Consider the following 20,000-nt stretch of genomic DNA (forward strand, 5'->3'; position numbering starts at 1 on the left):
AATCACTCATAGGTTTTCTACTGCACTGCTCAGGGGTGGAGTTTTCAGCATTAAGGATCATCACCTAGATTTTATCCTGAACTGCTCAGGGGTGAGATTTACAGCACTTAGTATCATCCCTAGGTTTTCTAAAGCACTGATCTGGGGCCGAGCTTCCAGCACTTAGGATCATCCCCACGTTTTCTACTGTACAGAGGTGGAGCTTCCAGCCGTAAGAAGCACCCCTAGATTTTATCCTGAACTGCTCAAGGGTGGTAGTTACAGCACTTAGCATCCCGTCTAGGTTTTCTACTGCACTGCTCAGGGGTGGAGTGCCAAACACTAAGGATCAACATTAGATTTTCACCTACACAGCTCAGGGAATGGGTTTCTAGCACTAAGGATCACTACCCTAGATTTTCGCCAGTAGTGCTAAAAGATGGGATTTCCAGTATTAATCACCACCCCTACGTTTTCTCCGGAAATACTCTGAAATTGGATTTTTTTTCATTAAGGATCACCCATAGTTACGGCACTGCTCTTAATTGGAATTTCCAGCATTAATGACCACCCATAGGTTTTCTCCTGAACTGTTCTAAAATGGGATTTCCAGCATTCAAAACAACCATTAGGTTTTCTCGTGATCTGCGAAATGGGATTTCCAGTAATAAGGATCACCCCCTAAATTTTCTCCTGCACTCCTCAGAGGAGGGGTTTACATTACTAAGGATCACCCCCTAGATTTTCTCCTGCACTGCTCAGAGGAGGGGTTTACAGTAGTAATGATTACCCCCTAGATTTTCTAATGCACTGCTCAGGAAATGGATTTATAGAATATAACCCCTAGGTTTACCAATGGTTTGTTGTCCAGCATTTTGCTTAACTTTGGTGTCTTTATTGTGCCCCCTTATAAACTGTTTGTTTTCTTACAGCCACTACAACAAATTATGAAGTTGATATTGAAATAAGTTATCCAGATGCCAGTATGGAAAAGAGCATTTCAGATTTCCTGAAGGCAAATATAAGCACCTTAAATCTGGGTAATGCAACTACAAAACCACTTATTAATGTTGACCTAGGTGAGTAGTAGCTGCTCAGGTGAATATGAGTTTATGAACAATAGCATGTATATACCACATTCTGACAAATAAAAACATATCTCCAAGATCCCTCCTAAATGTTGGATTCCTATGTTTCAGCAATGGTTTACTAAGGATCCAGACCACCACAAGTAAATAGTGGGGTAAAGCCATGTAACTTATAATATGATTAGCAATATTCCTCCCCTCCCGCACAGTGAATATGAGGAAGGGGATTTCACTCACCTTCCCACTCCAACAGACAATGCACTTAAGCAGTAGTCATTGATCATAGCAGAGCACTAGAGAATCACAGCTGAAAAGCAACTACTGTAAAGGAGATACGTAGCCGGCATGCATATGTCTTACCAGTTTTCAATCTAAAAATTATCCATGACAGTAAATAAGAATATCCCATTTAATAAATAATGAATTAAATAAAAAATGGACTGGGTGCCACCTTATATCTGATAACCAGCCAAGGTAAAGCGGACAGTCAGGGGCTGGTATTTTCAGGCTGGGAAGGCCCAAAGATATTTGGCCCTTCCCAGCCTAAAAATAGCAGCCCACACCCACTCCAGAAGTGGGGCATCACATTAGATGTGCCAATCCTGGTGTTTTGCCCAGCTCTTCCCGATTGCCCTAGTGAGGTGGCAATTGGGGTAATGGTTAATGGAGTTGATGTCAGCTGTGTAATGTCAACTGGAATCAAGTCCAGGGGTTAGTAATGGCGAGGCGTCTATCAGACATCCCCATTACTAACCTAGTAAGTGTAAAGAAAAAAAACCACACCAAATAATATTATATTTAAAAAAAAAAATCACCCCCTGTCTCTCTCTCTGGTTCACCAATTTGTTAATAAAAAAGCAGTGATGATCCAAAATAGTCCACGGAATCTGACGTAGGCCACAATGGAAATTTGAAAGACAAAAAAAAGAGAGAGGTAAAGCAAAAATAACAAGACTTCCTCAGTCCCAAATTTATTAGAAAGTAAAGTTCCCATGACTCGCCCACCCCAGGGCTATGGGACACCCGGTGCCGGGCCGGACTAGTCCGGTGGTAGTCAGTGGTGGCTGGGCCCGGCTCCGTGGCCCTGGTGGGTGTCAGTTGAATATGTGGCTGATGACTTTAATGTTTGTGTTCGTGACGCCACCTGTGGTATGCGGCTATTAAGCCGCCGCTGCTGTGTGAGGCCACCGGGATGATGTTATGGCAGCAATGTTAGTACTGCTCCCCACAGGTGGAGCAATGCCCGGGGCACAGTTGGTGCTTGTGGAAGTCTATGGTGCTGCGTGACTAACACGGTGCAGGGCCGACAAGCAATGAAAGAAACAGGCACAAACAGTAGTCTCTTTACCTTCTCCTCTTTTACTCGGCAGAAACTTAGTCCAGGGAGACCGTCACAGATGGTAAAGATGATCCGGCCGGCCTGGAAGTGCCTGGGGTGATCTTTGGCCAGTTGAGTATGAGGCCTACTCCTTAATCTTTCTCTGCTGTTTTAGGACACTGCACTTTGGGTTCGCAATTGCCCTCTTGCTGCTGGGACTTGTTGTTCGTCCCCTCTTCTGTGTGGTAGACTGCGCAGGCCCTCTCTGGTGCTTCTCTGCTGGAGCCCACACCAGGCCCTTGGGATGCAGTTGTACCTTCAGATTGCTTCTGGGGCAGGGGGCTTGCAGCTCTCCTGCCCTCCGGATTCAGCTACCAGGGATGGATTTTATGCCCTGGCAACTACAGACTCCGATGTCCGAGTCTCTGCTGTGCCTCTCTGCTCCCCTTGCTTCCCTGGGCCAAGCTATCCAAGCTCTAGGCCCCAGTTTACAAGGCAGCACTACTCTGCGTCTGCACTCTTTCACTCCTGTCTCCAAACTAACTAACACTTCCTCCTTCCAGCCAGACTTAAGGAATGCTCCCTGAAGTTCCAGGTTCAGAGCTCCCCCTGCTGGCCGGAGGGAGAACTGTGTTGAGTGTTAACTTACTGGCCAATAGATCTCCCAATTACCTCCAGGCTCAGCATTAACCCTTTTGGGAGGGCAATGCTGTTGTGGCGACCAGGTCCTGGGGCGCCACACTCCCCCTTAGTTAAATTCAGTACTCCCGGACTGTAGAGACAAACATGACATGTTAGAACATTTCATCCCATTATGGGAGGCGCAATTACTTTAACGTTACAACCTTAAACATTACTATAAGAGTCCAGTGTGGCTCCCTGCCGGGTGTCCATTACACTGCTCCATGGGGGACCCGCCGCGTTCAAACCCCCAACGTAGGCTCTGGGCGTGCGTCAGAGCATTGATGACCCCACTCTATGCACGCCGGACGGGTTTTTCTTCAGGGGTGTTGAGCACACTGGTGCTAACTATGAACAATTTAGGTGTTGGCCACCCATAGTCCAGTGGCCCAATTGTCCATTTTCACAATCAAAGAAAAAGAAAACATTTTGTACACAACATGGCAGACATTTTGCATAACTATTTACATCCTAATAAGTACTCTTTCCCTTATACAGTTGACTCCCTATACCTTAGAGGGGGTTGTCCCCGAGTGCTGCGCTGGGACCTACGTAGCTCTGGTGTTTGCCCCTGACTACGTGGTGCGTCTTCTATCTCAGCACTACAGGTGGGCCTAACCCCCATAGGTAAGCGTGATGGTTGCCTTTGTGATCTAGGAGTCGCCAAGGGTATGACAGGTTCACCACTGACAGGGGGTTGATCCTCCTGCTCCACTGCTGGCGTGTCATCTCGTGCCGGAGCGGACGATTCTTTAGGTGGATCCGGAACCTTTTCTGTTTCTGGCTCGACCAACTGCGGAAACGTCAAAACTGGTACCACTATGGCATTGTTTATTCGGGTCCAAGTTTTGGGGAACTTTCCAAGGATGGTTTGAATCATCTCCCCTCCTTTCTCTTGACTTTGGGGACTTCCTTGTACTCCTTCCATTTCTCTTTGGATTCTGCACCGTTCAGGGCACGCTTTCAGGCGGTCTCGGGAAATTGCTTGATAGGTCTTGCCTTCATCTTTGCTTATGAGGCATACCTTACTATTGTCAAAGTTGGAGGGGATAATGGTGTAGGGCTCGTTTTCCCACTGATCATCCAATTTATGCGTCTTCCGCTTCTTCTTGAGGACTTGTTCTCCAGGTGCTAAGGGAGTTGCTGGGGCTGTTTGATTGTAATGCTGTTCTTGCCTCGTTCTTGCTTGAGACAGGCTCCTCTCTACGCACTCCTGGACCTTACGGTACCGCTGCTGCCGTTCTGTATCCCAATCCTCTATTTCTTGAACCGCCTCAGGCGACACAGTCCCCATCTCAAAGTCTACAGGCAACTTGCCTGGTCTGGCTCGCATCAGGTAAGCGGGGCTGCAGTTGGTCGAATTCACTGGGATGTGGTTGTACAGGTCTACCAGATCTGGCAACTTTTCTGGCCATTGGTTCCTTTCCTCCAGCGGTAGGGTCTTCAGCATATCAATAACCACATGGTTCATTTTCTCGCACAGTCCATTGGTTTGGGGGTGGTACGGTGTGGTTCGGATTTTCTTACAACCGTACATGTTACAGAACTCTTGGAACACTTCAGCCTCGAATGCAGGACCCTGATCAGTCAGTACCCTTTCCGGATAGCCGTGAGGTCGACAAAAGGATGCCTGGAACGCTCTAGCTGCTGTCCTGGCTGTCTGGTCCTTCACAGGCACTACTACCAGGAAACGAGAGTAATGGTCCACAATGGTGAGGGCGTACACATAGCCTGACCGGCTTGGTGTTAACTTCACGTGGTCCAGGGCCACCAACTCCAGGGGCTGCTTTGTGACAATTGGTTGTAGGGGAGACCTTTGGCTGGCATCGTCTTTCCGCCTCAGGTTACACGGGCCACAGTCTCGGCACCACTTCTCGATCATCTTTCTCATGTGCACCCAATAGAACCGATCACGGAGTAGGGCTTCCAACTTCTTCCACCCGAAGTGTCCTGCGTTATCATGATACGCTGCTAGGACCATTGGAGCATCTCTCTGCGGAACCACTATCTGCCAGACAAGTTCATTTGTTCGATAGTTGACATATCTCTTGCAGAGCTTGCCTTGGTAGGTGAACAGTCGTCCCCTCTCCTTCCACAGCTGCTGGGCTTCCTCTGGAGCGTCTGGGCCAAGATGGGTCTCAGCTTGCGCTAGCTTCTCTTTGACCAATCGCACGGCCGGGTCACCGTTCTGTGTTTCTTCCCAATTATGGTGGAGTAAGGGGTTGACCGAGACCCCGTGATGGCTTGAGCGCTTCACTCCTACAGCATGCTCACACTGGGACACACCTTGGTGATGGAAAGCCGGTAACTCTATCTCTTCGAGTTCATCCATGTCTTCTCCAGACTCGGGCAAGTGAGGCATTCTGGACAGCGCATCAGCATTGTTATTCTTCTTGCCAGCCCGATACTTGATGGTAAAGTCAAAGTTAGACAGCCGGGCCATCCATCGCTGTTCCATCGCACCTAACTTGGCTGTTGCCAGGTGTGTCAACGGATTGTTGTCCGTGAAGATGGTGAACTTGGCCGATGCCAGATAGTGCTTGAAGCGTTCAGTCACTGCCCAAACAATAGCGAGGAACTCCAGCTTGAAGGAACTGTAGTTTTCTGGATTCCTTTCTGTGGGCCGAAGCTTCCTACTGGCGTACGCTATCACCCTCTCTCTGCCTCCCTGTACCTGGGACAGAACTGCTCCCAGTCCCACGTTGCTGGCGTCTGTATACAGTACAAACGGTTGGCTGTAGTCAGGGTAGGCCAGAATTTCTTCTCCCGTGAGAGCCCCTTTCAGCCGGACAAAGGATGTTTCCAGTTGGCTGCTCCATTCAAATGGAGGGCTCTGCTTCTTAGCCTGCTTTGGCTGGCCCACCAGGAGATCTTGAAGGGGCGCTGCTATCTTGGTGAAACCATCAATGAACCTTCGGTAGTAGCCCACCAGTCCAAGGAACTGCCGCACCTCCTTCACTGTGGTGGGTCTTGGCCAGTCCTTGATTACAGTGACTTTCTCCGGATCAGGTGCCACACCTTCTGCGCTGACCACATGACCCAGGTACTGTACCTTTGGCTTCAAGAGGTGACATTTGGACGGCTTGATCTTCAGGCCATATTTCGACAAGGATTCAAACACTTCTGCTAAGTGCTTCAGGTGGTCCTCATAAGTCTTGGAGTAGACTATTACGTCATCCAGGTACAACAGCACGGTTTCAAAGTTGTGATGGCCCAAGCAGCACTCCATCAACCTTTGGAATGTCCCTGGGGCGTTGCAGAGCCCAAATGGCATACAGTTGAACTCACAGAGACCCATTGGTGTCGTGAATGCAGTCTTCTCTTTGTCCGCCTCTGCCACGGGAACCTGCCAATACCCACTGGTGAGATCCAAGGTGGAGAAATAGTTAGCTGACTTTAAGGCTGTTAGTGACTCCTCTATTCTGGGCAGTGGATAAGCATCTTTATGTGTAATGCGGTTAATTTGCCTGTAATCTACACACATTCTCATTGTACCATCTTTTTTCTTTACGAGCACTAGTGGAGCTGCCCAGGGGCTACAACTATCTCTGATAACCCCAGCCTCCTTCATTTCCCGTAACATTTCCTTGGCACACTGATACTGTGCGGGGGGTACAGGGCGGTATCTCTCTTTAATGGGATGATGATCACCCGTGGGGATTTGATGTTTAACCCCTTTCACCTGCCCAAAATCTAGGGGGTGTTTGCTGAAGACCCGCTCGTACTCCTGTACCACCCGGTAAACCCCATGCTTTTGGTGCGAGGGGGTGGAGTCGGTGCCTACATGTAATTTTTGGCACCAGTCTTCCGGCTGCCCCTTGGAGCCATTGTCTTCCGCCTGGTCGGACGGGATCAAGGGTTCCACTGCTTTAATGGTATTGTTACTGACAGTGTACAGTTTTGCTACAGTGGCGTACCGGGGCAATTTGGCCTCCTCCTCCCCACAATTCAGGACACGGACGGGCACTCTCCCCTTGCGGACGTCCGCTACCCCTCTGGCTATCAGGACTCCAGGCCTACTGTCTGAATACACTGGTTCGACCAAGGCATGGTAATCCTGACCCTTGAGGCCTATTGCTGCCCGACACCATATCAACATTTCACTTCTTGGGGGTATTACAATGGGGAGGGGGTCACTTACCCTCACACTGCCAATTTCTCCTCCGGCTAGCTCTACTTGCTGCCTCCTCATCAGGGCTCTGATCTCCCTCTGTAGGACACGCTGCTGCCCGGAGCTGGCAGTTTCAGACGCCTGTTGCAACAAAATTATCACTTCGGCAATACAATTTTCTATCACATTTGTACCAAGGGTTAGCAGTGGGTCAGATTCTTTGCGATCAATATCTACAATTATCATCCCCTGACATGGCAATTCCACCCGCCCCACTTTAATGGTTACTTCTTTGTACCCAATTTGAGGTAAGGGCTGACCATTACTGGCCACAATCGTTAAATCATCATCTGGGCCATGGTCAATGTCTGAATCAGCCCAATATCTTTTGTACAGTTTGTGGGGGATGGTTGTTACCTGGGACCCCGTATCCAGGAGGGCATTCAAAGGGATCCCATCCAGCACAATGGGAAGGACCGGTCGTCCTCCCACATACTTGCTGCGGCTGGGGTTTGAGCCGGGCTTCCTCACACCTGGGGGTTGGCTCCTGGCCCCAGGCTCAGCCCGTTTAAAGGACAGTGTCTTGCAATATGGCCCGCCTGGCTGCAGCGGCGGCAGATCGGTTGTCCTGTTGAATCATACCGGTCTGTGTCTCTGCCTCGGGTCGGCGGGATCCTCCTCTGTCGCATCCAGGGGACGTCATCTGGGCTGGAGGCCAACTCGAGTCTTGCAGGCGATGGGGTCACTTGTAGAGACTGCACGGTCTTGGCAAGGGCAGCCACAGTCTTGGTCAGCTCCTGGAACTGCTGTCTGAGCTCTGCCGTGGGATCCTTATCCAGGGACTGCGCCTCAGCCCCTGCAGTGGCTCGTGTTGCAGGCACCACCCCGGGGTACGTGATAGCAAGAGGCCGGAGGGGTACTGGGTCATTCGGTGTAGATTCTCTCAGTACCCTGATGGCCTGGTCCTTAAACTTTGCAAAGTCCAGAGCAGGGTTCTGCAGGACCATGATACGCAGCTGTGTCCTGTGGGCGTCTGACAGGAGCCCTTCTATGAACTGCTCAGTTAGGAGTTTGTCTTCTTCACGTACACTCTCTGGGTCCACCTGTTTAACTGCTTTCAGGGCCTCCTGCAAGTTTAAGGCATAGTCCCTTATGCTGTCTGTGGCCCGTTGCTTGCACCCAAAGAATCTCATCTTTATCTCTGCTGCGGTGCGGGTGTCAAAAGTGCTCTTTAGTTTGGCCAGTATCTGGGCTGCTGTCCCTTTATCTGTATCAGGCCAGGACTTCGCTTCACGCTGGGCTGCGCCGGCTAGCTGTCCCATTAATATGCCCACCTTCTGGCTCTCAGTCAGAGGATACACCCGGAACAAGCTGTGCAGGCTTTCTCTGAAGTCACTCAAGGTATGGGACTCCCCGGAGTACTGCGGCAGCCATTCTGCTCCTGGTATGTACGGCATGGTGATCGGCATTACCGGCGCTATAGTGGGGGCTGGGGCGACGGCGACTGGGACTACTTCGGCCGGTGCTGCGGCGCCCTGGGCGATGGCAGCCACCTGCTCTCCCTCGGATTCGGACATCTTCCTCCCCCTTAGTGAACCTTACCAGGCTCCGTTCACTTTTCAAATTTTCTTCCGGGTCGCGCGGGGTTAACAGCGCTCTGCTCTGATGGCGCGCTCCCTTCGCGCTCTTTGTCAGGCACGCCCCCCTTCTTCCTGCGCTCGGCGCGGCTAATGGCGGCGGCAATTTACAACCAGTACACAGTCTTTTACACAGTTCTTCAGGCGCACAGTACCCGGTGTGACCGGGCACGAAATCCTGTTCGTGACGCCAAAAGTTGACTCGCCCACCCCAGGGCTATGGGACACCCGGTGCCGGGCCGGACTAGTCCGGTGGTAGTCAGTGGTGGCTGGGCCCGGCTCCGTGGCCCTGGTGGGTGTCAGTTGAATATGTGGCTGATGACTTTAATGTTTGTGTTCGTGACGCCACCTGTGGTATGCGGCTATTAAGCCGCCGCTGCTGTGTGAGGCCACCGGGATGATGTTATGGCAGCAATGTTAGTACTGCTCCCCACAGGTGGAGCAATGCCCGGGGCACAGTTGGTGCTTGTGGAAGTCTATGGTGCTGCGTGACTAACACGGTGCAGGGCCGACAAGCAATGAAAGAAACAGGCACAAACAGTAGTCTCTTTACCTTCTCCTCTTTTACTCGGCAGAAACTTAGTCCAGGGAGACCGTCACAGATGGTAAAGATGATCCGGCCGGCCTGGAAGTGCCTGGGGTGATCTTTGGCCAGTTGAGTATGAGGCCTACTCCTTAATCTTTCTCTGCTGTTTTAGGACACTGCACTTTGGGTTCGCAATTGCCCTCTTGCTGCTGGGACTTGTTGTTCGTCCCCTCTTCTGTGTGGTAGACTGCGCAGGCCCTCTCTGGTGCTTCTCTGCTGGAGCCCACACCAGGCCCTTGGGATGCAGTTGTACCTTCAGATTGCTTCTGGGGCAGGGGGCTTGCAGCTCTCCTGCCCTCCGGATTCAGCTACCAGGGATGGATTTTATGCCCTGGCAACTACAGACTCCGATGTCCGAGTCTCTGCTGTGCCTCTCTGCTCCCCTTGCTTCCCTGGGCCAAGCTATCCAAGCTCTAGGCCCCAGTTTACAAGGCAGCACTACTCTGCGTCTGCACTCTTTCACTCCTGTCTCCAAACTAACTAACACTTCCTCCTTCCAGCCAGACTTAAGGAATGCTCCCTGAAGTTCCAGGTTCAGAGCTCCCCCTGCTGGCCGGAGGGAGAACTGTGTTGAGTGTTAACTTACTGGCCAATAGATCTCCCAATTACCTCCAGGCTCAGCATTAACCCTTTTGGGAGGGCAATGCTGTTGTGGCGACCAGGTCCTGGGGCGCCACACCCACATGTGACATAATCCAAGGGTTCCCACGTTGTTCCTTGATTGCCTGTATCAAAGTCTATGAAGAGTCAGAACGAGGCTCAGAACGAGACTCAGAACGAGACTCAGGACAAGGCTCCATAGGGTTTGAGCAGCAGTTCAGTAAATGCTGAAAAGGAAAATAATTGAAATGGTAGAATCACTGATATTTGCTTCCTAACAAGAGACTAAAAAAAGATCAGGGCCTCAAAATAGTAATAGTAAAAACTACAGCCCTGATACAATGCTATCAATCAAAAATCTAAAGCAAAGAGGAGCCCACTGGGACGCTGTCTCTTTAAGTTCCCATGAACCTGCCGCTGGCCCGGACCATGATTGCTACATTCTACCTTTGTGCATGTGACTTTTTAACTTTTTTTACATTATTCAGGCTGCAGCTTGAATGACTCGGTAGCTTTGTGCCATTGCAGTAAGGGGTATGACTGTATTTGGACTTTAGGAGGGTGTACAGACACTGAGTGCACATGTATCGCCCCAATGCCGCTTCAAAAATACTGCAAAGGTAAGACAATCATCACCTCAGCAATTTATCATTTATTTTACCTTCTCCACATTATTTAACTGTAGAGAATATATTTGTCACAACCAGTGTCCTGGAACAAAGTCCTTCATAAAAGTTCTGAAAGTATCCAAGCAAGACTAAAAGGGGATTTTTGACCAAACTACGTGTAACTTTTGTTTTGCAAATATTTTTTTTCATATATAATACAGTTCAAAAGTTTGGGGTCACTTAGCTATTTCCTTATTTTTGAAAGAAAACCCCCTTTTTTTCAATGAAGGTAACATTAAATTAAACAGAACTACACTCTATGCATTGTTAATGTGGTAAATGACTATTCTAGCTGCAAACTTCTGTTTTTGAATGCAATATCTATATAGGTGTATAGAGGCCCATTTCCAAAAACCACCCCTCCAGTGTTCTAATGGTACATTGTGTTTGCTAACTGTGTTAGAAGGCTAATGGATGTTTAGAAATCCCTTGAAAACCCATGTGCAAGTATGTTAGCACAGCTGAAAACAGTTTTGCTGATTAGAGAAGCTATAACACTGACATTCCTTGAGCTAGTTGAGAATCTGGAGCATTACATTTTTTGGTTCCATTAAAGTTTCAAAATGGCCAGAAAAAGAGAACTTTCATGTGAAACTCGACAGTCTATTCTTGTTCTCAGAAATGAAGGATATTCCATGAGAGAAATTGCCAAGAAATTGAAGATTTCCTACAACGGTGTGCACTACTCCCTTCAGAGGAGAGCACAAACAGGCTGTAACCAGAGCAGAAAGAGAAGTGTGAGGCCGCGCTGCACAACTGAGCAACAAGACAAGAACATTAGAGTCTCTAGTGTAAGAAATCGATGCCTCACAGGTCCTCAACTGGCAGCTTCATTAAATAGTACCCGCAAAACGCCAGCGTCAACGTCTACAGTGAAGAGGCGACTCCGGGATGCTGGCCTTCAGGGCAGAGTGGCCAAGAAAAAGCCATATCTGAGACTGGCTAATAAAAGGAAAAGATTAATATGGGCAAAAGAACATAGATATTGGACAGAGGAAGATTGGAAAAAAGTGTTATGGACAGAAGAATCGAAGTTTGAGGTGTTTGGATCACACAGAAGAACATTTGTGAGATGCAGAACTACTGAAAAGATGCTGGAAAAGTGCCTGACGACATCTGTCAAGCATGGTGGAGGTAATGTGATGGTCTGGGGTTGCTTTGGTGCTGGTAAAGTGAGAGATTTGTACAAGGTAAAAGGGATTTTGAATAAGGAAGGCTATCACTCCATTTTTCAACGCCATACCCTATGGACAGCGCTTGATTGGAGCCAATTTCATCCTACAACAGGACAATGAGCCAAAGCACACCTCCAAATTATGCATGAACTATTTAGAGAAGAAGCCGGCAGCTGGTATTCTATCTGTAATGGAGTGGCCCAGTCACCAGATCTCAACCCTATTGAGCTGTTGTGGGAGCAGCTTGACCGTATGGTGCAAAAAGTGCCCATCAAGCCAATCCAACTTGTGAGAGGGGGGAAATATCTCCAGATTACCTCCGTAGAATGCCAAAGGTCTGTAAAGCTGGAATTGCTGCAAAGGAGCATTCTGTGCCGAAAGCAAAGTGTGAAGAGAAAATTATTATTTCAAGTAAAGATCATTATTTCTAACCACGTCACTGTCTGGACGATATTCTCTATTCATTATACAACTCATTTGATAAAAAAAAGTATGATTTTTCATGGAAAATGCAAAATTGCCTGTGTGACCGCAAATTTTTAAACTGTAGTGTATTTTACATTTTTTTTTATTTTGGAGTGGTGACAGTTACTATATGATGTCAAAGAAGCTTTTTTTTTACTCTGAATAGACAGGAATGACTCTTAATATCAGAGAGGTACAAATAAATCAGATTTACGGTGTGAGACCCCCAATAGTGGCCTCATATCACAGACATGAGGGGGAGAGGTGCATTGTTTTTCAGTTATTGAGCAGAGTTAGGCCTAAAGGTCAGCGCTGACTGTGTTGTGATAGATTATGACTTCTGTCTTCGGAGATCCTCATTGTTCGCATAGCTCCTCTGACCCCACATGATATAAAATGGCTGCTGTTGTGTCCCGCCCTTGACAAGAATGACATGTGAGAGTATTTTGCTGACTAACTTTAGTTGCACATGTAGAAAAAAAAATGAAAATACAGTAGAAAAGTGACCTGTTGGAAAATACCCCCTACAGTACAGGGGGTAATCGTATAAAGGGTCGGAGCGTTGTTAGGAACCTTTGGGATTGTAGGCGATTACCTGTGGTTTTACCTTCCTAGGACTTCAGAGCCATCTACTCTGCATGGAGAAACATATTGAGACACTCGTCCTAATCAATGAATTCAGATTGCCCCTGGTGTATAATGTAGCGCCCCTGAAGTCATCAGGGAGCTACAAGGTACTGCATCCCGACCAGGATGAAGGCCTGACCCCCTAGGGACTCGGAAAACCAGTGTCGGTAACACACAAACACTCCAGATAATCCCTGTTTTTCCCCAATTATCCCCCATAGAATGGTACCAGGCTAGGGTTGGACCAATGGATGGCCGCTTAGAGGTGGAGCCACTCCAGTTCACTAGACAACCATGTGGGAGGGGCAGACAGTGGAGAGTCAGACAGTGATGAAGAGACACAGTAATGGTGATAGTGGAAGAGAGTGTGTCGGAAACAGTGAACGTGAGCAGACGGACTGACAGGAGTGAACAGTGACCTGAGAGACCAGGAGGTTAAATGCCGGTAGAGTACAGTGGAGTACTCCCGGAATTATGCACCAACAGGGTACAGAATCCTAGGTCAGGCAAAAGCTCCAGGCAGACCTGATAAAGTCTGCACAGTGAGGGGACCATCAAGGACCTCACTGACCTTGAAGTTCAGGACTCAGTAGCAAAGGAGAACCGGGGACAGGACCAGAGACTCCAACCCCACAGGGTTCATGCTACCATCATACGGACTGCTGAAGAAGACAACCAGGAGGGGACCCCCAGCCGCTCTACGCCACGGGGACCCACCAACCAAAGACAGGTCACTAAATCGGCAATGGGACCTAAGGGGACCTGCGGTTAAGACCAGCCAGCCTCGGGTGACCAGTTACCAGCTTGCAGTGAGTAAAAAGAACCAGTTACACCAAACTCCCATTGTGGCCTACCTTCTTTCAACACCCATCTGCAACACCTATCCTTTGGGCCCGGCCCTGCTTGCGGAGGACCTAACATCCAGGCTGCCACTAACACCAGCCCCAGTAGTGAACATTGTGCAGCGGCAGCTCCATCCTCATAGCCACAACACCGCAAGTGGCGTCACATATAAACTTTATTCAACAATCCCCTGTAAATATCCCTTTTTCAAAAAGCACCCGGGGGACGAGACCGGGCAACGGCCACCAAAGTGAAATTCCCCAGTTATACACTGCCCAGGACAGAGTACCCCATAACCCTGGGGAAAATATATAACATCTGGCCCCCTTGCACCGCAGTATAGAATATCTGGCTCCTTGTTCTCGGTATCCTGAGATCACGTCACAGGGCTCACCGATGGGAGCAGGGAATGACCCGCCTACCTGTTGGCGCGTGTTAGATACTGCTGTCAGATATTAATAACGAGATTAACTGGTGTTAAGGGTGCTTTACACGAGACGATCTATCGTGCGATAGATCGTCGGGGTCACGGTTTTTGTGACGCACATCCGGCATCTCTTGCGACGTCGAGCTGTGTGACACCTCCGAGCGACGCAGTATCGCTCACAAATCATGAGTCGTGTACTCATCGCTCGGTTTCATAATCTCGTTTAATTAAAATGGTGCCAGTTGCTCATCGTTCCCGGGGTAGCACACGCCGCTCCGTGTGACAACCCGGGAACGATGAACAGCAGCTTACCTCCATCCCACGGCACCCGCCGGCTATGCGGAAGGAAGGAGGTGGGCGGGATGTTTACATCCCGCTCATCTCCGCCCCTCCGCTTCTATTGGCCGGCTGCTGTGTGACGTCGCTGTGACGCTGAACGTCCCTCCCCCTTCAGGAAGAGGATGTTCGCCGCCCACAGCGACGTCGCACAGCAGGTAAGTGCGTGTGATGGTGGTTAACGACTTTGTGCGCCACGAGCAACTAATTTCCCATGACGCACAAACGACGGGGGCGGGTACGATCGATCGTGAAATTGTACGATAGATCGTACAGTGTAAAGCAGACTTTAGAGACATATGTTGGATAATCAGATCAGCCGTCATGTGCAAGGAAAGATGCGGGCTCAGCGTGTGACCCCGCATCAAAGGCAGAAAGAAGGCCCATGGTGGACATAGTATTTCATGGATCGTTAAGGGGTTAAAGTAGTGGAAAGCCCTTTGAATGCAATATTTAATAGGGAAAAGCGTTGTTGTTGTTTATTTTTGTAATATTTTAATATACAGGTGATAAGTTACCATTGTGAAGAGGTACAGGAGGATCTCCTAAAACTTCAAGGATTTATGTAAGGCCTTCTGTCTCTTATCAGCCAAAAAGTGAATGCCTTAATTCCAATTTTTTTTATTCCTTATTTCCAAAAACACAATACAAACGTAATTTCTAATAGTTATGATACCAAAGATTTCTTTTTTGAAGTTGAACATATTTTTCCCTTGCATCTTAACAGAAAGAACCGACATGACAGTGGCTCCAAACAAACTATTCTTCGGAGACACGTCCACGATTACCTGCAGCTTCAGCAATGCATCCAAAGTGTCCTGGTATCACAACGAGTTGGTGATCATTTCTGATAATATAAAGTATTTCACTAACTCTACTGAACAAGGACACGTAACGTTATATGAGCTGAAGGTAAAGAATCTTACTAATATTGATAAAGGTGAGTGCAACCAGCAGCTTACAGATGTGGCCACGATTGGCTTTTTGCAAATTTAAGGACTTGGTATTTGATAATAAAAATTGTATATAATATCTCAACAACTTGGTAAAATCCTTAACATGCTGAAGTACCGAAATATCCATCACAACCACTCTATGGTCATACATAGACACATATGTAGCACCCAGGGGGAGGGGGATTTAGGTACGGGGTCTCGTACCTGTTTTACTCATCACTGGGCCGGTGTGATGGTCTGGGATGTCGCTTTGGCCTGCCCGGCTTTATGCCCCGAGATGTACACCAATACGGAGGGAGGATGTTGGGATTTGTAATAGGAAAACTGTCGTGACGCCACTTGTGGTACGCGGTCAGAGATTAGCCGCCGGTGCAGTTGCTGTCCTCCGGTGCGGACAGTAATAGCAGCAGAGATGGTGTCACTCCCCACAGGTGGAGCTGGCCCCGGGGAGGATGATCAGGGAAGTAGTGATGGTAATGGCCTTGGGCGCCGAGGCGCAGGGCGGCGGCGCCGGTGATAATGTGCCGCCCCCGCGCCAGCCGACGTGCTGCTTGGACCCCGATATGCAGTGGCTCGAGGGGTCTACAGATCCGAGGCGGGGTTGTGCAGCTCCCTCGGAAATAAAAAGGGGGGAGTTGTTTTGGTTGGTGAATGGGATAATGTTCGTGACGCCACCCACGGTGTGTGGTAACGTGAGGGACCACCGCTGCCAGATTGGGGGGGAGCCCGGGGACGATGGTGTGTGGCAGCTCGAGATGTTAACCCCTCCGTGGGCAGGGGAAGTGATGTCCCGGGATCCGGTGATGGATGGAATGGGGGACCCGTCAGGTGAAAAGGGATATCGGGTACTCACACAGTCCAGAGTCACTGAGGCTGACACCAGGTAAACCAAACTCTTGAGTATCCTGCTCTCTCTGGGCGAGTACGCTGCGTCCGTGCCCCTTTGGTGTTGCAGGTTGGTCTGAAGCCTTGTCCCTTGGCACTGTGTGTCCTACGTGTGGATCCCTCTCACATGAAGCGATTCGGGTCCCGCTCACCTGCGTGGCTAGCAGGGTGAGCTTGTTCTCATGGTTCACGCTTGGGATTTTCTGGACGGTTGTGGGAAGTCCTATCCCCCTCGTTGCGCTAGTACCCCAATTCTGGAGCGGGTGGGGAACGGTTCCTGAAGATTCCGTTCCCGTCGGGTAAATTACTGGGCTGCGTGAAGCTTCTTCCCAGCCTAGGGTCCGCGTACCCCGTCGTGCCCTGGTCCCTGCCCGGTTGTAGCACAAGGCAGCCGGCCTGCTCTCTGTAGCAGCACCGTGCCCCCTGTCACTACCCCCTGCGACTGGGGTTCCAGCTCCTTCTGGCCAGGCCAACTTCTGGCACCTGAGCCCAGCTCCGCAGCGTGACCTGTCCTGTCACCGCTGCCCTATTCCCCTCAGGCTGCCCAATGGGTGGTTGGTGGGTGTGGTACAGAGTGTTCCTCAGGATTTGTGTACACCTGTTGGTAGCAACACCAAATTGACAGTACCCGTAACCAAGGAGGAGCGGGGACCATGCAGAAGGGCAGATTGCATGGCACCCTGTGACGACCTGATAGGCCAGGGCGTCACAATAAGAGTCCGAGTCAGATGCTGCGGTTCCAGGTGTCTTTACTCACTCTTTGTGCTGACCAATTTTGGACTCTTCTTTATAAACTGCTCCAGGTCTCTCATGAAAGCGTCTTCTCCCAACAGCAATTCTAAGATCTCTCCACACGTGTTTAAAGGGAACCTGTCACCAGGATTTTTCCTTATGAGCTCCACCCACCACTAGTGAGCCCTTATATACAGCATTCCAGACCAATCTGTATAACGTAAAAAAACACCTTCATGATAGTCACCTAGGGGGCGGTCCGGTCTGATGAGTTTTGCATCTCTCGGTCTGGTGCCTCCTCCATCTTGTGGGATCACCGTCCACCTGCCGAGCCCTGTGTGCAAGACACATCCTGCGTCATTCACACAGAGTCCTCCATTGCACACCTGCGCATGTGTGGCGCCCCTGAGGCTTTAGTCGCCACAGAGTATTGCACCCAGTATTGGGTGTAATGCTAAACTCGGTTCCTGAGGAGGTCAATCCCGGTTTCAACACATTACACACTCAAATACACACCAGGTTGCCCTGTTCACACTGGGGACTGGGCTAGGGTCGGGTAATAAAGGGGTCGCCAACAGATGCATTTAAAGGATGCCCTCAACAGGGGCCCCAGTCCTACTAGCTTAGAACCTGGGAGGGGGGAGGAGCAGCCAGCAGGGGGAGTCAGGAGCCAACACAACAGTTAGAGAGTTCTCCAACAGGAGAGCAGTGGAGCAGACGTGCCTCACAGGTGCTCCGGTGGGAAGGAGGAGAAAGTTCACACAGTTGCTGTGGGGAGAATGAACCTGCTCCTCTCGGAACCAACGCCACACAGGGCGGCAGCACCCTAGGGAAGATCATACTTGACGTAGGTTTTCCAGAATCTACCTGGACGGGGAAAGTTTCAAGCTTCCCTGCCCACTCAGCACCCGACAGCAAAGTGCCATATAGGATCCAGGGTCTCGCTTCAAGACAGACCCCACATCGGAACCGCGGCAGCTGCAGATAGGGACGAGAGTACATCTCGTGAAACACAGGGTCCCCTCGTAGCTTCAAGCCAGGGGATCCACAGACAGGCATTACAAGGAGAAACCCACCAAACACCAAACCGGACTGATCTCTAAGGGGATTCGGGTTCGACGAGGCCCATCATAGCAAGTGACCAGTATTACCTGGGTGAGAGGCATCGTACGAAAGTGAGTAAACAACCTGCAACCGCAGCTATAGACTCTGACTCTTTATTACCTGCACTGACGCTCCCTGCTGCCATTACTACTCCCCTCATCATCTTCCCCGGGGCCCGCTTTACCTGTGGAGAGCGATACCATCCCTGGCTGCTACTACCATCGGCCCCGGAGGACAGCGACAGCAGAGGCGGCTCATTCCCTGGCCGCATACCACAGGTGGCGTCACGACAAAACACCTCACTACTACCCCCATCATCTTTCCCCTGCCATCTTTCTGTACGGCTTGGGGCAACGGAGCCAAACTAGGCCGCCCGTGACGACGACAGTCGACGGCACGGCGATGAGTAGGTTAACCGCCTGCCCCGTGGGGCGCTACACATGCGCACTTTGATCTGCCCTGCTGAGGACAGAGCAAAGTACTGTAGTGCACATGTGCAGGCGGTCTTTGACCTTTTCCATGCCTGTGCATTACAGTATTTTGCTCTTCCCTCAGCAGGAATGCAATGAAGGCCTCTGTGTGAATGATGCACAATGCCTCTTGGATTCTTCTTTCATTAGTGCTCTCCTTCCTTGAGATGTCAGTTTTGGTGGACGGCCGTGTCTTTGTAGGTTTGCAGTTGAGTCATACTCTGTGAGATGTTCAGAGTTTGGACTATTTTTTATAACCTAACCCTGCTTTACATTTCTCTCCAACTTTATCCCTGACCTGTCTGGTGTGTTACTTGGTTTTCATTATACTGTTAGATCCCTAATTTTCTGAAAGAAACCTCTGAGGTCATCACAGAACAGCTGTAGTTATACTGAGACTAAACTACACTCAATTCACTAATTAGGTGACTTCTGGAGACAATTGGTCACTCAGGATTTTATTTAGGGTTGTCAAATAACAGTGGGCTAAATACAAAAATGCACACCACAAATTACAGATTTTTTTTAGTTACATAGTTACTTAGGTTGAAAAAAGACCTAGGTCCATCTAGTTCAACCTTCCTCCACCAGTTCTACATTTGGTCACTAAGTCATTTATAACCAACAATGTTGTGTGCACTGAGGAAATCATCCAGCCCTTTTTTAAAAGCTGTTATAGTATCTGCCATTACTACCTCTTGTGGTAGGGCATTCCACAGTCTGACCGCTCTAACTGTAAAGAACCCTTTCCTATTTAGGTGTCGGAATCGCTTTTCTTCCACTCGCAGTGAGTGCCCCCTGGTCCTTAGTATTGTTTTCGGAAGAAATAAGTTATGTGCCAGTCCTTTATATTGACCACACATGTATTTATACATATAAATGAGATCTCCTCTGAGACGTCTTTTTTCTAAGCTAAACATATCTAACTTTTTCAATCTGCCATCATATGGGAGGCCTCCATTCCTTGTAATAGTCTAGTTGCCGTCTTTGAACCGACTCTAACTTCTGAATGTCCTTTTTAAAATGTGGAGCCCAAAACTGGATCCCGTATTCCAGATGTGGCCTTACAAGTGATTTATAGATGGGTAACAATACGTTGGGATCACGGGATCTAATATATTTTTAAAATATTTAGAAAACCTTGTATTATTTCCTTTACACTTTACAAATACACGTTATTGAGTGTTGTTATATCACATAAAATGCCAATAAAATACATTTATCGTTTGTGGGTGTAACGTGAAAAAATGTGGAAAAGTTCATGGGGTATAAATACTTTTTCAAGGCACTGTGAGTGTAAAAAATTATTTTT

At 49.2% G+C, this 20,000-nt stretch overlaps 1 protein-coding gene across 1 annotated transcript in view; it reads left to right on the plus strand.

The window, feature by feature from the left end:
* Positions 1–20,000, plus strand: part of LOC142296986 (adhesion G protein-coupled receptor F5-like) — a 154,503-nt gene that overhangs the window by 2,345 nt on the left and 132,158 nt on the right. Inside the window, 3 exon segments of the mRNA XM_075341173.1 lie at positions 912–1,058; positions 10,489–10,620; positions 15,269–15,481. Of these exon segments, the coding sequence (XP_075197288.1) occupies positions 912–1,058; positions 10,489–10,620; positions 15,269–15,481 (492 nt within the window).

This window comes from Anomaloglossus baeobatrachus, chromosome 3, assembly GCF_048569485.1.
Source record: "Anomaloglossus baeobatrachus isolate aAnoBae1 chromosome 3, aAnoBae1.hap1, whole genome shotgun sequence".
Classification (NCBI taxonomy): Eukaryota; Metazoa; Chordata; class Amphibia; order Anura; family Aromobatidae; genus Anomaloglossus; species Anomaloglossus baeobatrachus.